The 17842-nt window shown below is 35.6% G+C and overlaps 4 protein-coding genes across 6 annotated transcripts; all 4 read right to left on the reverse strand.

The window, feature by feature from the left end:
- Nucleotides 1-2378: 2378 nt before the first annotated feature.
- LOC105650096 (uncharacterized) lies at nt 2379-4436 on the reverse strand. Of its 2 annotated transcripts, none has more exons than XM_020685647.3 (6): nt 4183-4436; nt 3990-4066; nt 3849-3885; nt 3111-3315; nt 2838-2985; nt 2379-2727 (listed from the first exon to the last, which is right to left on the reverse strand). In XM_020685647.3, exons 1-6 carry the CDS (start codon nt 4388-4390, stop codon nt 2512-2514), a joined length of 891 nt encoding a protein of 296 aa, XP_020541306.1. In that variant the 5' UTR covers nt 4391-4436; the 3' UTR covers nt 2379-2511. The 2 variants fall into 2 exon arrangements, with proteins under 2 accessions (XP_020541306.1, XP_012092370.1); XM_012236980.4 differs by having other exon boundaries at nt 3099-3315.
- A 1615-nt stretch (nt 4437-6051) lies between these two features.
- Nucleotides 6052-10307, reverse strand: LOC105649319 (L-ascorbate oxidase homolog). Of its 2 annotated transcripts, none has more exons than XM_012235934.4 (8): nt 9972-10307; nt 9716-9825; nt 7946-8216; nt 7720-7822; nt 7157-7502; nt 6695-7060; nt 6535-6613; nt 6052-6453 (listed from the first exon to the last, which is right to left on the reverse strand). In XM_012235934.4, exons 1-8 carry the CDS (start codon nt 10107-10109, stop codon nt 6241-6243), a joined length of 1626 nt encoding a protein of 541 aa, XP_012091324.1. In that variant the 5' UTR covers nt 10110-10307; the 3' UTR covers nt 6052-6240. The 2 variants fall into 2 exon arrangements, with proteins under 2 accessions (XP_012091324.1, XP_020541101.1); XM_020685442.3 differs by having other exon boundaries at nt 9716-9880; nt 9972-10112.
- A 1302-nt stretch (nt 10308-11609) lies between these two features.
- On the reverse strand, nt 11610-14039 carry LOC105649320 (endonuclease/exonuclease/phosphatase family protein). Its single transcript, XM_012235935.4, has 5 exons — nt 13394-14039; nt 13238-13318; nt 12787-12932; nt 12593-12703; nt 11610-12365 (listed from the first exon to the last, which is right to left on the reverse strand). Exons 1-5 carry the CDS (start codon nt 13887-13889, stop codon nt 11781-11783), a joined length of 1419 nt encoding a protein of 472 aa, XP_012091325.1. The 5' UTR covers nt 13890-14039; the 3' UTR covers nt 11610-11780.
- A 154-nt stretch (nt 14040-14193) lies between these two features.
- On the reverse strand, nt 14194-17265 carry LOC149492276 (O-Glycosyl hydrolases family 17 protein). The gene is given in 5 exon segments (XM_089716095.1): nt 14194-14306; nt 14309-14462; nt 14679-14706; nt 15543-16856; nt 16936-17265. Coding segments are annotated over 5 exon segments (1605 nt in total). The 5' UTR covers nt 17015-17265; the 3' UTR covers nt 14194-14276.
- Between the last annotated feature and the right edge of the window lie 577 nt (nt 17266-17842).

Consider the following 17842-nt stretch of genomic DNA (forward strand, 5'->3'; position numbering starts at 1 on the left):
TTACTAAAATTATATACACTCGTTACGTTTGTGATTGATTTGATATATAAATAAATTAATACATTATAGGTAAATATTTCCACGGCATATAATAACTGCAAAAGCAATGATATTTTTCTTTTGATTTTGTAAAAAAAAAAAATTAAAACTTGTTCTTAAGGGAAAAAAAAAATTCAATCATGCTGCTTGATGAATAATCAGCGGAAAGTCAAGATTACTGTAAAATTATTTGTTCCCTTATTAATTATTTTACACGTAAATTACCCGAATATATAATATATGACTATTGACAAACGTGAAAGCCCCACAAATTCACGGTGTACCCTAAGGAGGTTACGTTATTACCACAGCATGAGGCATGACATGAGGCGACTTAGATTAAAACTCAAGGCTTTCCGCCTCCAAACCCTCCTCCAAATCCTCCACCATATCCAGCACCTGCTCCACCACCTCCACCTCCACCTCCACCTCCACCTCCGCCATTACCAAACCCTCCACCACTTCCATAACCAAAACCACCACCAAAGCCTGACCCCCCACCCAGTCCACCGCCTCCACCTAAGCCTCCAATTCGATAGCCATACCCACCTCCAACTCCACCCCCGAAGCCAGAGCCCCCATTCTGTCCACCTCCAACACCACCACCAAACCCTCCTCCACCACCACCGTTCAAACTGCCATGACCAGGAAAGAGGAAGAAGAATGTCTTCGTCTCGCCAACTTCACCCTTTTCCGTCACAGCAAGCTTCCTAGCATTAGTAACAGTGACAAAAGCGAGAATAAACACAAGAAAAAGCCTAGTAGCCATTATCAATAATTATTAATCAAGGGAATGCGTGTATCCAAATGCAATACTTACGTGACAAAACTAACAAAAACACAACGATTATATATAGGCATCCATGATCCACTCCCTTACAAACTTAAAAACAAAGTGACAGTTGAGAAAATTATAATTTTGAAGCATCTAGTTATCCACAGCCCATTGGAAAGTTAATGCAGCCATCTACCGCGCTGAGGACCACCTCATGTGTATAATTAGCTAGACCTAACTTGGATTTTGGTCTCAGTTCAAGACATCTTAATCACCATTTCTCTCTGGGGTCCTGCATTTACTTTATGATCAATTGCATTTAAATTTTTTGATAACATAGTTTTTTTTCGTTATGGAGAACTCTAAGTTAACATGTATAAGAAGTTTTATTATGATTTTCAATAACCAAGATTTATTGAAATCAGAGTTATTTTAGATAGAAGATATAATGTTACTGAAGTTCTTTTAGAAGATATAATAAAATTGAACTTATATCAAATAAAAATTAAAAGAAAAATAGTGATAAAAATCCAAAAATGAAATCCCAAATATAATATGGGGTGGAGATTCAAATTTTCACTCCTATTAAATTATCAGTTTTTCTTTTAGAAGAAATTTCTTTCAGACGAAAGAGTATCTCACTCTTATTAATTATCGGTGTTTATTTGATTTATTTGGCATTGTAGAATTTGTAATTTGAAGTGAAATTGGAAACAGAATTGAAAATGTGGCAATTGTACTGGGCTAGCTTATTAGAATTATATAATTGTTTAGAAAATTAGGTCCATTTAATTTGAAAATCAGTGAATGGAAAAGCACAAGGTTGGGCATGTTCTTGCATATATTCATAAGAACGCAAGGGAAAATGGCTTCATATCTACGACATTGTATTAACTGACCGATATAGAAGGTTGAACAGTCCAAGTCCAAGTCGAAGAGCCCTCGTCCTCTCTCTCTCTCTCTCTCTCTCTCTCTCTCTCTCTCTCTCTCTCTCTCTCTCTCTCTCTCGACAATGCCGACAATAATTGTTTGTCTCATTGCGAAATTTACATATGCTTTATTTTCTTCTTAACTAGGTCCTGCAATTGAAAATGGGATGTTGACACAGTTCTACTTGTACCAGCTAGGTGGCTAAGGAAGATGATAATCCAGATCCACATTAATGTTTTTCTCTACTCCATTGCATTACTTGATAATAATTCAATAGATGCTGAATAATTCTTATAAAGTGTATGGTGTAGGCACTTTCTTTTATATATGGGTCAGAATAATATTGTAGACTATTCGAGGTATTATTTTCTTTAAATGACATGCACCAAATTTAAACTTTACGATGGAGAGGACTGGAATTCCACACTCTTCACATCTTTTAGTTTGCTTTTCAAATTTTTTTTCCTTTTATCCAAATTAATAGGACAATAACAGTGCACTCCTCTATTTATCCAATGGAGTTATATATTACCCATGGGTTATAAGTGTTTCTGGAGATTTTTTTTTTCCTGAAGTTTGTGACTGGCCAGCAATCAATTAATTGATTTTTTTGGGATTGAGAACTATGTATAAGCCTGTTAAAACTATGTCCACATTCTTTGTGCAGATGTTCATATTAGCTGGAAAACTTATAGATAACAAATGAAAGTGATGAGAAAGTGCAAAATGTTTGGTTTGATAATGTACTTGAGCTTTTTTTTTTTTTTCTAACCAAGAGTGAGCTCAAGAGAAACATCTTCCACATATAAATTCTCAGCTTTCTTGAGCTTCAACAATGACTCAACTGATGCTTTGGGCTTTAGTAATAAAGACATTTTGTCAGCTTCTTCTCTCTTTGCAATCTCAACAAAATCTTCATGATTTTTATCCCACTCAGTACCATCTACTGATGATGCCATATTATTATCTTCTCCATTGGACTCCTGATCATCACAGATCAAATCTTTATAATTATATACATAAATACATAGATATGGGTGCGTGTGTATATATATGTATAGAGAGAGACAAGAGAAAATTTATTAATTAGTACTTGAGTAGTGCATCTTTTGAGAAGAATGTCGTTGAAGATGATATAAGAATCAGTCCTCTTCTGCTCCCATTCCTTGCTTTTTACTTGTTCATGTGAGAATGATTCAGTCAGCGACTTGTTGCCAATCCACATTTCTCCCTTTTGTTTCCTGCCAAATATTAAACACACTCTATTAACTCTATGTAGCTATATACATATAGGAGAAAATATAGTCCCAGTACCGAACATGTAGTAGAGAGAAAATCATTAAACTTCATAAACCTTTGTACTGACATGGTAGTGTTCATAAGAGCAACCCTGTTGGTGGGGCTATCTTGAGCTCCATGGCCTTGATAGAGTACAGATGCATTGTTAATGAATCCCTTTTCTTTCAACTGATGATTCTGCTGGCAACAAGTCGAGTCTAGCAGGTGTGAAAAATAGTTTGAATGGTGAATCCCACTTGCCTTCTCATTCTTCTTCGCTGCAATAGCTGCTTCTGCACAAGAAAGTTCATGTATAAATTAAGCTACAAATTTCTTGGAAAATTAGAAAATTCAAAAAATTCGCCCAAATTTCTCTGGAGGACTAAACACTGGACTAATTAGGGTTAATTATTTTTAATATTTTAAAGATATATAATATATGTGCAAAGAAATTATTTGATAAATTAATAAACGAGTGAGAATGAATAATTAATAATTCACATGAAGACAGTTTTTTTAGATTGTCGTGTTATATTGTCAACCGATTTGAATTATTCTGATAATCACCAACTTATATATGGTAAATTTCTCTCATTAATTAAATCTAATGATCATATATATGGCAGGGAATGGCAATTATATAAACTTCTTTAAATCATGGTAACATTTCTGTTAGCCAGCCAAGAAATTAATGTATACACCAAAATTGGGGAAATAAATTTTTCTGTAAGTATTTATTTGCCATATATACTTTTTTTGATAAACAGAAAAATTAAATATAGTTGCACATGAATAAAAATTCATTTCTTTATTACAAGTGGAGTACCTTGTATCATCTGCTCATGCTTCATGCTCCTGTACATCTGTCCACATCATGTACCAAAACGTTACACTGTATGTCCACAGATATACCCACATAATTAAGTAAACGACTAAACGTTTTGTGCTTAAACAACTTGATAAGAACCTGAAGATGGCTCTTTACGTGAGATATGGTGAGGCCCTTCACATTCATTATCTGCAAAACCATCTTCGGAGTAGCTCCTATGCAATTCAATTATGAAAAGAAAACTGAATTTTAATATATAAGCTCGAATTAAAAAAAAAAAAAAGAATCTATACAGATATATATAAAGAAGAAGAAGAAGAAGAAAGTTTACTGTCTTCTCCGCCAAGCCTTTCGACTGCATGTACAAAGCAGTGGTGAAGATCAGGAGTCCATCGAAGGCGAGGCATTTTTGATCGAACATAAGGCCTAACCATGGGAGATTTGAGGGTTATACCAGAGAGATTATCACCAATTCGCCTCCTTGTAACTCTTGGATCATAATTGTGAAGAGAAGAGGATGGAGAGGTTCTACTTTTCATTGTCTGTCAAGAGGGAGAGAGAGAGAAAGAGAATGTGAAAAAAGAAGAGTTGGTCTATGCTGATACAAAAGAGAATAAATACTAGAGAGACTCTGTTGCAAATATTTGTCTCCATCTGCAGCTTTTTCTCAACTCCCTATTAAGGTCAGTTTAGTCCCTTGGAGTTTCGATTAGACAAAGGAAAATTTGGACACGGAATTTCAGACTTTGGGTTTTGTTTAAAATGCCATTCATGATTGGGTGAAAAAGGTTAAAAATATATTTTCTTTCAAATTTAAAAAAAAAAAAAACACTCTGCGGTCAAAACTTTTATGATAATATCCCTATTTCTGGTGCAACACATTAATATTGTTTTGTTATTTTTAGACATTATATTTACTTCCGACCACATATTGATCGTCCTTTTTCAATTTTTAATTCATTATTATATTCTAACTTCATTTCATTTCATTTCAAGTTCGTGACTACTCTTTTTCATAAAAACTTTTCTATAAATAGAATTTTAATTTTACAAAATTGCTTTCGTATTTCGCCACTTTCAAGCATTCTTTATTAAGAAACAAAAGTAGACTGTAAAATTAGTATTGAAAATATTCTTACAGAAAATGAAAATTATGCAAATTAAAATTCTGAGATTCCTATAAATAAATATATATTGTTGGTATTTGGATATCACAAAATTCTTTGTGAGGTCAGCTTTAGGGAAGACAGACAAAAAGAAAGGGTCTCAAAATAGCAAAGTGAGGAAATGCAAGCAACAATTCCCAGATCAAATTCCCACGCCAATTACCCAAATCAAACGTTATATTATATATAAAAACAAACAACTTAAGACTCATACGTTGTTCTAATGTGACCCACATCGACCAAAAAAAGATGAGAATGACCTAAGCCTTGCATGACCTAAAGGAAACATACCCATAAAAACATTACTATACTATACTATACTTCTTATCATTTTTTTTTAAATGATAATTATTTACTATTCCTTTCATTTTACTTTTATAATACTAAAATATTTCTTTATTTTATTAAATTCTCTTTTATCTCATTTAGCTAATTAAGAGAAAAGTGATAAGATGAGTTCTAAGAAATTATAGAAAATATTCCGAATTCTGATTTTTTTTTTTTTTTTTTTTTTTTAATTATGGTGATTTGAGCCAAAATGGGTGAAGCAAGGAATGCATGTTGGTATGTGGGTAGGCTGACAAGAGGTTGGAGAATGCAGAAGGCGGTTTCAAATTGGGGAATATTCTTTGGATGGATTTACGGGAAGCGTGGACAAGTGTTTTCTGATTCCGTAAGCAAAGAGATAGAAATTTTTCCCTTTTTTATTTTCTAAAATATTTTTTTATTAATCAGTTTCTATTTTTCATATTCTTCCTCACAAAATTCATGTTCTTGGTCCGTTGACGTCTGGCTAAAACATGATTTGCTTTGACTCTCCCATACAGAAATGAAGATAAACGTTTGTAAATAAAATTTAGTCCTGGTCGTCTGGTCCGGTCATGAGAAGCAACATTATGTACCCTGGGAGGTTATTTACAACCTACGTTTTGGTGACATTCTCTTTTATTTGAAAGAGACGTTGTAATAATGAAACGTTTGATTGGAGAATTGAGAAACTTTGACTTTTCTTTCATTCTCAAACAAGACAAAAGTTAGTATTATCTAATTATTGTATTAATCAAAAATGAAAAGTTGCAATCTTTAAGTAAAGCTACTACTGATTATTACTTGGATTGCAAAATCAAGAACAAGAACAGAACATGGGCAATCGGTTGTCCTTGTCCTCAGGCACTGTCACCCTCTCGTGACAAAATTTTTAATCTAAGCGTAACTTAAAAGTTTCAGAGTGGCCTAGTGTGGCGACCTCTTGCCCGGCCGCAAAGAAGAGCATTCCTGGGGATGGGTAATTCATCTCTCCATGAATTTGAAGGGGTATAAACTCTGAGATAGAATTGCTGCCCCAAATATTGCCTAGCCCAGTTCTCCGACCGAATGTTCCACATTCCGACATTGTCCAAAGCCATGTAAACAGCAGTCCATGATCTTGGATACACCTACATTTCAATCAAATCAGTTAGAATTCTTTATGTTCATCACATTTTTACATGGTCTTCGTGTTGAATTGTTGATTGTACCTGAGTGGTGCAACGAGCAACTGCATCTCTCAAATTATACCCTACCCTGCTTGCAGGTGTCCACTGCCCTCCATCCATTCTGCCCAAATTATGGATTCACCATATTTCAATATCTGAGGAAAGGATATACAATGCTAACAAAGAAAAGAAATTGTAGTACCCCACAACAAAGAAGGAATGGCCATCAATATGCCATGACTGCACCGTGTCCTCCCAATTCTGGAAAACAATCTCGATGAACTCCCGGAAATTAGCAGACATCACTGAGGTCTGGAGGTAAGGATTTCCCCAGGTGGGGGAGGTAGGGATGCTTTCCAGGTTGAAAACTCCAGGAATCTTGAAGTAGTCTGCAAGTTTTAATGGGGTGTCTGAAGGAATGAATGATACACTGTTAACAGCAAACCTCTGCTTCCTATTAATAAAAGGAGCAGAGTTTGCAAGCATAATTGTTCGGCTAGTCTTGATCATTCCATAATGGTAAGAGCCTTGGGGATTCGGCCTAGGTCCACTTGCAGTCAGATTCCGACTGGTTTAACAGAACATATTGTACTACATTTGTTAGCCAGACATAAACGATTCAACTAGCAAGAAACCAAGCAGAGGTAAATTATAAACATAATACCGAATCGATCTGGCCTGGTTGAGGGACCAATCAATCTGAGTAGTGGGACCTCGTGGGATTGGGCCAGCAACTCTGCTCCATGAATTGCTATAGTGAAGAATGGCTGTTGTTGCAAGTACACGAGGTGTGAAGCGTGTAGAAACGACAATGTAGTAATCTTTGGGTTGCTGATCAGCTGTGACCAATACAGAATAGGATTGACCAAGATGGATGTCAAGGTCAGAGTAGGTATTCTGTAGTGTATGAGATCCTTCTACCTCCACTAGTTTCATTTTGTGTCCTTGAATTCTGAAGTTAATTGATGTTGCAAGGCCCACATTTGATATCCTGAACCTGTATGTCTTACCTGCAAATACACGTCCATTATAATGAGTTATAAATACTCCCCAATAAAAAATTAAATGCTTGGAAAGAGTATGCATTATAGGAACTATCTAAAAGTTAAATTCTGGGCTTATCAAGAATGTAGTTTACAAGAACATGCAAAATATTGAAAAATTTAGTGTGTGAGAATCAACAAACACCAAAAAGGACAAACTTAATATTAATTTATTGATAGACACCTGGATCAACCGTGAATGTGTATCCATTCCATCCACGACCATTGATAAGAAGCCCATCAGGGAATGGCAGATCATGACCAGCATCCAATATTCGTCTCAGAAGCTACAAACAAGAGAGGAACAAGAATAAATATAGATCCTAAAAAAATCTGGCGAGAAAAACAAGATAGCAAAACAAATAATTAAAGCTGCAATATAAATGTGATAATCATATGAAAGTGCTCACATAGTGATTTCTCTTGTACCAGTCTCCAGCTAGTACAGTAAAATCCCCAGCAGGAGTAGGGAAAGGTACAGGAATCAGAGGACGGCTCCAGATTCTGATGCTACCAAACCCACCAGCAGCCTTGTGCATTCCAAGTGATGGAAAGTAGAAAAAGCTACCAATCTGGTCCTTCACTTGGAGGATGTAAGTGAAGTTTCTTCCTGGTAAGATTGGACAATTGGTGCCATAGACTCCATCCTGCCATGAGTTCCTCCTCTGCTGTATGCCATTCCTGTTGCAACACATTGGCCATGTTACTACAATTCCAGTCAAATGCCGTTTACTTTATTCCTTTAATATAAATTGACAATAAAGCTTAGAGGTCAATGCACTGTCTTCTTGTTTTTGAGTGTATATTACACATTCAAGGAGGGATAGCAGTCCAATTATGAGTTAAAAGTAGTGAAAAACTATCTATTAAGTATATTCAAATGCCAATTGATTTAGTGAGCAGCGGATACACATGCAAGGACAGACACAACGTAAATTGAACAAGTAATTAAGTTAAAAGAACTTCTTGATTAATTGTGCCTTCGAGGAGTAATTTTATTGATCCGCTATGGATAGTATTCTTAAAGAAAGCTTGTCGTTTAAATGAAACTAACATGCAACCATTTGATTGACCTGCGTTTTGTATAGGATGAGTAAGCATTTATTGATCAGATCGCCATGTCCTTCATGGACATAGAAGCTGCCAAAATATAATTGGCTTGCAATAATGTCGTCCATAGCCAAAGCCAATAAAGAAAACCAGGCTTCTGTTAAATTATAATAAATAAGACAAAGAATTGAATCTAACCAAGCGATATCAGAAACACCAAGACAAAGATCTAATATAAAAACTACAGGTCTCAAGATCCAGAGATCTAGCATGTGGTTAGGAGATTAATTACATCATCTTAATTGCAGAATTGAAATATTCTAATAAGTAACAACGTGTCCCACTGTTGACCCATTAATTAGTCCTGACAGTATTAGCAAACGACATTAAGATTTAACCATGAAAACATCATTTTAATAAAGTCAGATTCTAAAGTAAGACTGTGCAAGATGTCAGTTAAAAAAAATAAAGACCAACAAAAGTCGCTGAAAAGGCAATGCATGCTTTTCTGTTTCCCCACATTTTCTATGATTTCTGTAGAAAGCAACCCCATTTCAGTACTTACATTTCAAAAAAAAAAAAAAAAAAAAAGACACCGGGTGCCTTATGCCCCTTTTTTCTCTTGCCTCCTAACGCTGTTGTACCAAGGTATATATAATATATATTCTCAGAAATGCAAATGATTCCAATTTTAAATGAAGAAATTGGTATTTTGATGATGATTGATACACCAAAACTGAAGAGTGTCCTTTTAGCAGATAGTTAATCAAAGTATATTTCTGGTAATGGATAATCTTTAGCAGCAGATCTGGGACAGTAGATTCAAAGTCAAGTTCTTTTATTAATTGATTAGTTCCGTCACGGGAAAAATCTATGGTAAGTGTAGGACATTGTTTGGAAGCAGAAAGAATAATAAAAGAAATGAAAATAAACATGGTGTAAAGGAACGATGTTCATCTTAAAACTTAAAATTTCAGAGATCAACATGCAAAACAAGAATGAGGTATAATAATGAAACATCCAGTACTAAGATTCCTTAAGTTATTTTCTAGCCAACAAAACAGAGGATTGAACATTGCATTATAACTATATTTAAAGGATAAAAGGAATAAGAGGTTAGTCATAATTACCAAGAGATGAGAAATGGCTCTCTTAGGTAATTGAAAACGTTGATAATAAGGTTATCGTTTGTAACTGCATCTATTTGTGGCCCAGGAAACTGCCCATTAATCAAAATCCCCTGCAATGCCAGTCCACCCAGTAAAAGAAAGGAAAAACATCCATCACTTCCTAAACTGAGAAAGACCAGTAAACCCATTTGAAATACAAGATAAGTTCTTGTTTCCAAAATCAAGAAAAGTGCTTCAAAGAACAGAATGACCTTACCTGTTGCTTAACGCCAAGAGGGTATATGTCACCGTACGTGACTTTCCACGTGAAGAATCTATATGGGTTCTCGCCATTAACACCATGAACAAGAAAGAATAAGAGAACTACGAGAGAGAGAGAGAAAAGAACTCTCATTTCTTTGGTGTGATAATAAAAATTTCAATGGAAATTATAGATCTGCTATAAAATGCAGAGTTGAAAGGTGTTATATAAAGAGACCAAATGGGCCTCCATCTCTTACAGTCTCAGTTCCATTAACTCTATTGTTAATCTAATCTCTGAAATGTCTGTTAATTTCTGTGACTGTCTCATTATTTTCTGCTTGCTTCTGTTTGCGAGCAAAGCTCTGTTTTGTAATGTAACTAAGCAGAGAAAGATGGCGTATTAGCTGTCAAGGGGTTTGATCAAATGTGTAGAATCTAGTGGACTTCACTGATTCGGTCAAATCAGCAACCATCAATTTTAAGTGGGTCACCTTCAGGAGTTGGGGTCCACCACTGTTTTTACTGGTTAACGATTGGATCTGAAGGATGAGAAGGATCAATAATGATAGATTTTAGTGAGTGAATAATAATAAGTAAATAGAGTTACCGGATCATCCATCACGTGCTGCTGCAAAGTGCATGGTAGAAAGATTATATGGGTTTTAAATTTAAATTTTTCTTTTTTTTTTTAACTTACCAATATCTATAAACATATAATTTTATTTTTCACCGACGACAAAGATGAGCGATTTGATACTCTAATTCTTTAAGTAATTAAAAATTTGATATTCATTAACGAAGCAAATACTTGATAAATATATATTTTTATATAATAAACGTTAAGAAACTAAAATATATTTCAATTTATTAAAACTTATTGCATTCACAAATCAAAAGCAAGTAGGAGAATTGGAGTTGTTCTATTATGAAAGCTGTAATTTCTACATGAATAATACTGGTAATAAATTTTTCTGTTGAACCAAAATAATCAAAATTTCATTGGTTCCCTTTGTTATCTCTTTTTCTAAAAAGATTGCATACAGCAGGAATAGTTTAGTTGGAGAGTGTCAGACTAAAAATCTGAGGCAATTGTGTTCAATCCACGCTAACCACAATTTTTTTCCCTCAGTTGCAACGGGAAATGATTTTAGTTGTTCCATTTTCAGTTTTTCAAACTACATTTAGAGTTCCCAGAAGTTGATCTTTTTTGCCTTTCTAGAAGTATAACTCTCTTCTGTATACAGAAATTGGGACATCAATTGGAGCTTGCCAGGAGGACAGGACAGATATCAATTGTATGCTTATATTTCTTGGACAAAATATAGTTTTCTTGCAATTTGCTATTACTAGAAACAGAATAATATATTAATAGTTACATTAAACTCAATCTTTTTGAGGCAGCCTGAGTGGAGCTGCATACATTGTAGTTAACATGAATAATGACAATGTGGAGGTTTCATTTAAGACTACTTGTGATCCTTCAACTCAAGGCACCAAGCTCCCACTCACTATCTCTGAATTGATTAACGAAAACAAATTTCAAAATTTTCTGATTTTTTAATGATCGCCATTATGAGACTAAAACCATAGAGCAATGAGAAAATTTCTACATAATCTATAAATTGATATTAAGAATGACAGTGCAGAAACCTGATTCAAACAATCAAGGATTTTATATCATCTCCATTCAACGAGCTTAATACAAAATTGGAAGCTACATGCTTCCCAAAATGCTCTCAAGCCTTCACACCGTTTCATTTGTTGTTTGTACAAAATGCATATAAAAGCAAATGGGTTAGTATTTCCTGACCAATTGCCAACATTAGCGGCCAGAAATTGTTAAAAGCAAGCCATAATGATCACTTGGCAAAACAGGAAGCTCCAGCTTCTTTACCTCTTTTCTCACTTTCTTCTCCTTGACATGCGATAAACCTGGTATTGCATCCTTACCAATCATGTCAATTTCACTTAGTTTGAAATCACGCAGATTGCATATGAATCTATCAAGTCGCTTTTGCAACATCCGGTTACCAGACAACATCTGATTGGACCTTGTATCATAAGTCCATCCGTTGCACCCAGGTTTTAACTCTGTCCAAGCATCAACCCATCCATCAGGTAAAGGAAACTGACCATCTAATTTGTCATCCCAGTTCATGTCCCCAGCAAAAATCACATTAGGATTAGTCTTGAGAAGGTTGATGGCCTCCTTTGCTTGATATACACGCTCCTTGCTGAACATCTGATCCCATGTTGGTGGTGCAGGGCAGGGACTCTCGAGATGGCTCGTGGCAACAACCAATGGGTTGTTTGGCTGCACTTCAAGCTCGGCAATGCAAAGCTCTCTCCCCATTATAGAATTGTTAAAGGGCCTACAACTAAAGGATTTTACCGGAAGTTTGCTTAACTGCACATAAAAATATCATAAGTAGACAAATTTATGGAGGATCAATATGATTGTAATGCATGGAAATACTTTGTAAAGCACATTCAAAGCCAAAATATTTTCATATTTTAGAAATAAATTCCGTGCAAAAGACCTTTATAATCCTTTCACTGACCTTACAATGATGCATCATGATGTTAACAGACCATGCAAAAGTGCATACAGTGGTGATAACTGATATGGCTTACCTGCATGCAAAAGTATGGTCTTTGAATTGCCATTTCATTTTTAACAGAGCAATGGTATCCTCTCCACCAGCTGGATTGCCTAAATATGTGGTATATACTTGAAGTAACCTCCTAAGGTCAATGTAAGCAAGAGAGAAATTAACTATAGGCTGAATCCACTGCTCTATTAAGGGAATACCAAAACCAAGAAAAACCTGAAAACAAATCACATCAGGTGAATGAAGTTGAATCAGGTCACCAAGAGCTTTCATCCTCTTATCCAGCTCTAGATCTTCTCGAAACCAAACATTGTAGCTCAAAATCTTGAATGAACTCAAAACTGCTGGTGAACTGGTGTCCCCTGCCACGCATTTGAAATTTTGTCAATAATGTCCGGTGAAAAGGGCAGAGTGATCAACAAAACAATATAACCTTTTTTTTTTCGGCTAAAAGAAAAAAAACTATCTCGTCCATCATTGAACCTTTGATTTCTGTCAATTTTATAAATGACAGATAAAAAAGGAACAACTTTTTCATTATTAAATCACTTGCAGAAAAGAGATGTTTCATTGGTGATATCTTCCCTCAATATGTTTTCATTGCCCGATATCAAATATGAGAAATGAGAAAACAGCAAATAGATTGAGCCACAAAACTCTGACTCACTCTTTACAACAGTCACTGCCTTGTTTGATGCCCCAAACCCCTGAAATCCGCCCAATTTAACACGATCCTCATCCGCCCCATCTGTAGACAAATTAGCATTATCCAACACATAAATAAAAGGGGAAAAAGGAAGAAAATAATAAAAACTCTACAAACCCTTGACATCGATTGCCTTATTTGAGGCGTGAATTCCACAAAAGCTACTCAACCCAACAGAATCCGAATCCCTAATCTTTCTCTTACAAGTCCTCAAGGGCAGGAAAACAGAACCAACAGAAGAATCCAAGTCATCATCGACACCAATATCATTCAAATCATCGAAACTCGAAAGGGAAGAAACAGATTGCCTAGTACAACATATTTCACAGCTTGTGCTCTTGTAAGAGTTCAAGAAAGTGCAAGCCTTGCACGCCCACTTTTCGGTGTCTTGTTGAGAAGAGGAAGGAGAAAGAAGAGAAGGAGAAGCTGGCGATAGGCATATTTGGCAGGTGGGTTTCGGAGAAGGGGAGTTGATGAAAGTGCATTTCTTGCAGGTCCAAGACATTGGATTTGAAACGACAAAAAGATTTAAGGTTTTGCTAAGTTCTCTTTTGGTTTGGCAGAGAATGGATTGGAACGGAAATAAAGTTCCTTTGCACAATAAGACTGCCATCGAATTCAAACTTCAAACTTGTTGCCGGTTTCGAGGGGTCGAACGCCAATGGCAATGATGATGATTCATGGGCTTGATTTCTTGTGGGTTTATTTAGGTTTTAGGGAAACTGTACTATAACGAAGCCCATTGGGTTTTCAATTAAATTTAATTATATATAAAAAAAAAAACTCTTTTGGACGTGGCCATTGTAATCATGCACCACGTAGATAAGTCATTCCAAATAAAATTATAAAATTTTCCAAAATAGGTGAAGCCGAAAATTCAATCTCTCACTCCTAATATTTTGAGTAAAAAGCAAAACTTTGGAAGCAATATTTAATCATCAATTAATTGAACATTTAAATAATAAAAATACGCTCGAAAAAATTGCTTTGTTTTTGCACCTCAACACCCACTTACAAAAGGAATGTATATACCAAAACAGAGAAAGTTACAGCCAAGAAAGCATTTAAAGCCTTATCAATTGTGATTATTCTACTGCTTTTGAAGCTGATTAACCTTAAACTATGTGCTGCACCACTTGATACAGTTGCGTTCGCACTCGTCCTCGTTTTATTGCTTATTTTCTTGCTGCACCAGAAATGAGACCACCATTAGTCATTAAAACCAAAATGCAAGTTGCTCAACTTAAGTTATCCCCTTTTGCACTTTCCATCTTTTGACAACTATGTAGAGAAAAGAGAAAGTGAAGAGCCTAGAAAAGAAAATTTAAAAAAAAAAAAAGTTAACAAGTTTAATAAATTATTCAAACTACCAGTCTACCAAATACAAGCTATACTCTCTTACCTTCCAGGAAATATACAGCTACCATGACCTGCAAAAATTACCAAGAGAAAATCATGCATCAGATTTTTTAAAGAAGACTTTGCACTTTTCACCAGCAGAATAAAAAAACACTTCCAATTAACCTTAAGGCATCTTTCTGTAGTGGAACAATGACATTTTCTAAGGCAATCTTATGCATGAAACATGACAACAGTGTCCCATCCCAATGGGGGCTCCACTTGAACCAATGTCCAAATTGAAATCATAATTTTTTACATCAACCATAAAATGTTTATTCCATACCCTTCCAACACTCCAATCACTCAATAAGCCATGTGCCTATGTCAGGTAGGAAACACACACCATCTCCTCTTGAAGTCATCTTTGTCCTTATGAGTATCCCCTGAAGATTATGATTGAAGGGTGCCAATATCCCTTTAGAGCTATGGCATTAGGCAGTATGAACCTTTTTCACTTTCAAAGTTTCCTCTTTCAAGCCATCTATCAACAGCTTAAGAGCCTCAAGGCACTTAACAGAAGTTTAGTGAAAAAAAAAAATGCGAAGTATCTTCACTAGAACATTTTCTTTCCCACCAATGTCCTGCTTTTGAGCTTATAACCAACATTGATTCATAACTAGCACCCACAAGATCCAATTTTGCATCCAAAACAGTCCTATCAAAATCCTTCCTTTTTTTTTTCTCCAAGAACTTACTAATAGTTGTAGATGCAAGAACTTAATTAATATATGTTCAATTTCATTAAAATCCACTGAAAGATAAACATCTATACTTTAAAATTAAATATCCAGGAATTTAAAAAAAAAAAAAAAAAAAAAAAAAAAAAAAAAAAAAAAAGAAATTGCATTCAAGTAAACAAGCTTACTTGGGTCAGTGGTGGTGATCATGGCCACACCCTTGAAATCACAAGAGCCAGGAGCCTTCCCTTGCATCTGGTAATAGCTATCAAATGCATAAGAGGCGTGGTGCTTTACATTGTTAGGCTGATAACAAACCTCCCCTGGCTGTATCTCACTGCAATTAGCCCTCCCTGGGCCACATGCCCAATCCAATGCTGCCTGCAATGTTCTTGAATCAACACCATCCATTGCAATACAATATGTTTGGTTTGTCGTATCATTAGCCAAAAAAGTCCCACTTCCATAAACATGGAGCAAATAAACTGGTGTTGAATTCCCATAAAACAACCCCCAATTTGCTTCTGACACAGGAGGTGACCTCAAGTCCTCATTAAACAACTCATATAAATATACACTAGAAGTAATTTCTGGGTGAAAAGGAGTCCCACTTCTATCAAGAACATGCTTAATCAAATTAGAATTATAAGTGTCTGCATTGTCGATAGTAGCATAAGGCTCCTTTGAATCACCCTTTGAAGGCCATCCAGTTTCAGTGACAAGAACCACCACATCAGTAATATTTAAATTCTTCATAGAAAAATAAGCAGCATCAATCATAGCATCAAGCACATTAGTGTAATGCAGCAAAGTATTAGGATCAACCATTTCTTTAGATGGTGTCAATGGTTTAAACAAAGAATTATCAAGAGGCACCACCCCTTTGTTTTGCATAAAAACATAGTAAGGATAAAGATTCATCATCAGTGGAGACCCTGTTTTTGACAAAAATTGAAGCAAAGGAACCATAACCGAACTCCAACTCTGGTTAAAGAAAGACTGAGAAGGTGGAAATGGATCTAGAATTATAGAAGCTGCATGTGGAGTTGAAATCTTGATTTGGGTATGCAAATTTGCAGCAACTAAAGCACTATAAAGTGACTCTATAGCTGGCACAAGCAAAGGAGCTGAAGAGGGTAAAGTTGTCAACACCTCATCACCTACAGCAATTGCAGTGATTAGAGTTTCTGGATAGTATGCAACAACATTGCGACCAATCCAAGAGGCTGCCGTGGTATTGGAGGATCCAATAGCAAGAAGCTGGTTATTGGGGACACTAATGATGACCCGGATCTTGGTTTTAGCCAAAGCTTTGAGGATATCAGGGTCCGCATCATATAAGCGGATATGGGTAATCTTTTGAGCTTGCAGAAACGAAACTAGGCCTGTCGCTGACAAAATATTGGACACGTCAGTGCCTATGTTAAAACCCACAAAAGGCTCGCTATCTTGGCCTTGCTTTTGTTGCTTGATTTCTGTCACTGCTAACGTTGAAGATTTAGCTGTAAAAAGTAGATGTCAAAATGAGATAACTAAGGGTTTTATTTGGTTTCTTCATATAGTGAGTTGAAAGAATTATACCTTGTGAAAATCTGAAAAGTGCCGTGAAGCATACAATGATGATGGCGTAAATGAGGAAAGTGAACTTAGAGTTCGCCATTATTGAAGAGGAGCTTGAGCTTTACTTCTTCATCCTCTGTTTCTGGTTCAGCTACAGACTCTTGCATTATCTTCTAGAATTATGATTATAAATTTTTTTTAAAAGTAATCTTTTCTTAAAATTCTTGGTGGGTTTGATTTGGGTTTTGCGTGTTGACTCAATAATCAACAGCTTCAAGAAAGAAGAACAAATCAATCCAAGGAACTAATTGCAAGCTCTGAGGGTCTGGTTTATGGTTTCTATTTCTACCATCTAAAGCCCTTTAACTTTAGTTTTTGTTAGTGCAGCTGCATGTAAATTGTCGAAAATGACCTTGTGGACCGACAAGGACCTTTGTTTCTGCACGTGGTGTACAAGGCAAAAAAAGTTAGCACCAAATGAAATTGAGGACCTTTATGGTAAATTCAGTAGAGTGACATGGCTTTTTCTAGACCATGGAGATGGTTCTTGGAAGTCAGTCAGTCACAGGCTGGCATTTCCAGAGAAAGACGTTTAACTCTATAATTCAAAAGGTTCTTCACAGTCTTTCCCATTTTCGACATTTCGCTCCCTGTTCCCACATTTCATCATCTTCTCTTTATCATTTCTTTCTCAATTTTAACAAGGAACGAGGCTTAAGTTACTAGTTTTTCTGAAAACAAAGCAATTATAGGAAGATGCGACCAAGACATGGTCTAATTGATCTTCTCGTTATGTGAACAGTGAATCGAATCGGAGAAGGATTGTCACTGTTATGTAATCCATGGCATTATTTTCGCTAGTTGGGTAGCGTTTTTTGTAATTAGTTGACATGCATTTATTATTTTTGAAGATAATTTATATATACAC

The sequence above is a fragment of the Jatropha curcas genome, chromosome 11 (assembly GCF_041381405.1).
Source record: "Jatropha curcas cultivar XTBG-Jc1 chromosome 11, XTBG_Jcur_1.0, whole genome shotgun sequence".
NCBI classification, from domain to species: domain Eukaryota; kingdom Viridiplantae; phylum Streptophyta; class Magnoliopsida; order Malpighiales; family Euphorbiaceae; genus Jatropha; species Jatropha curcas.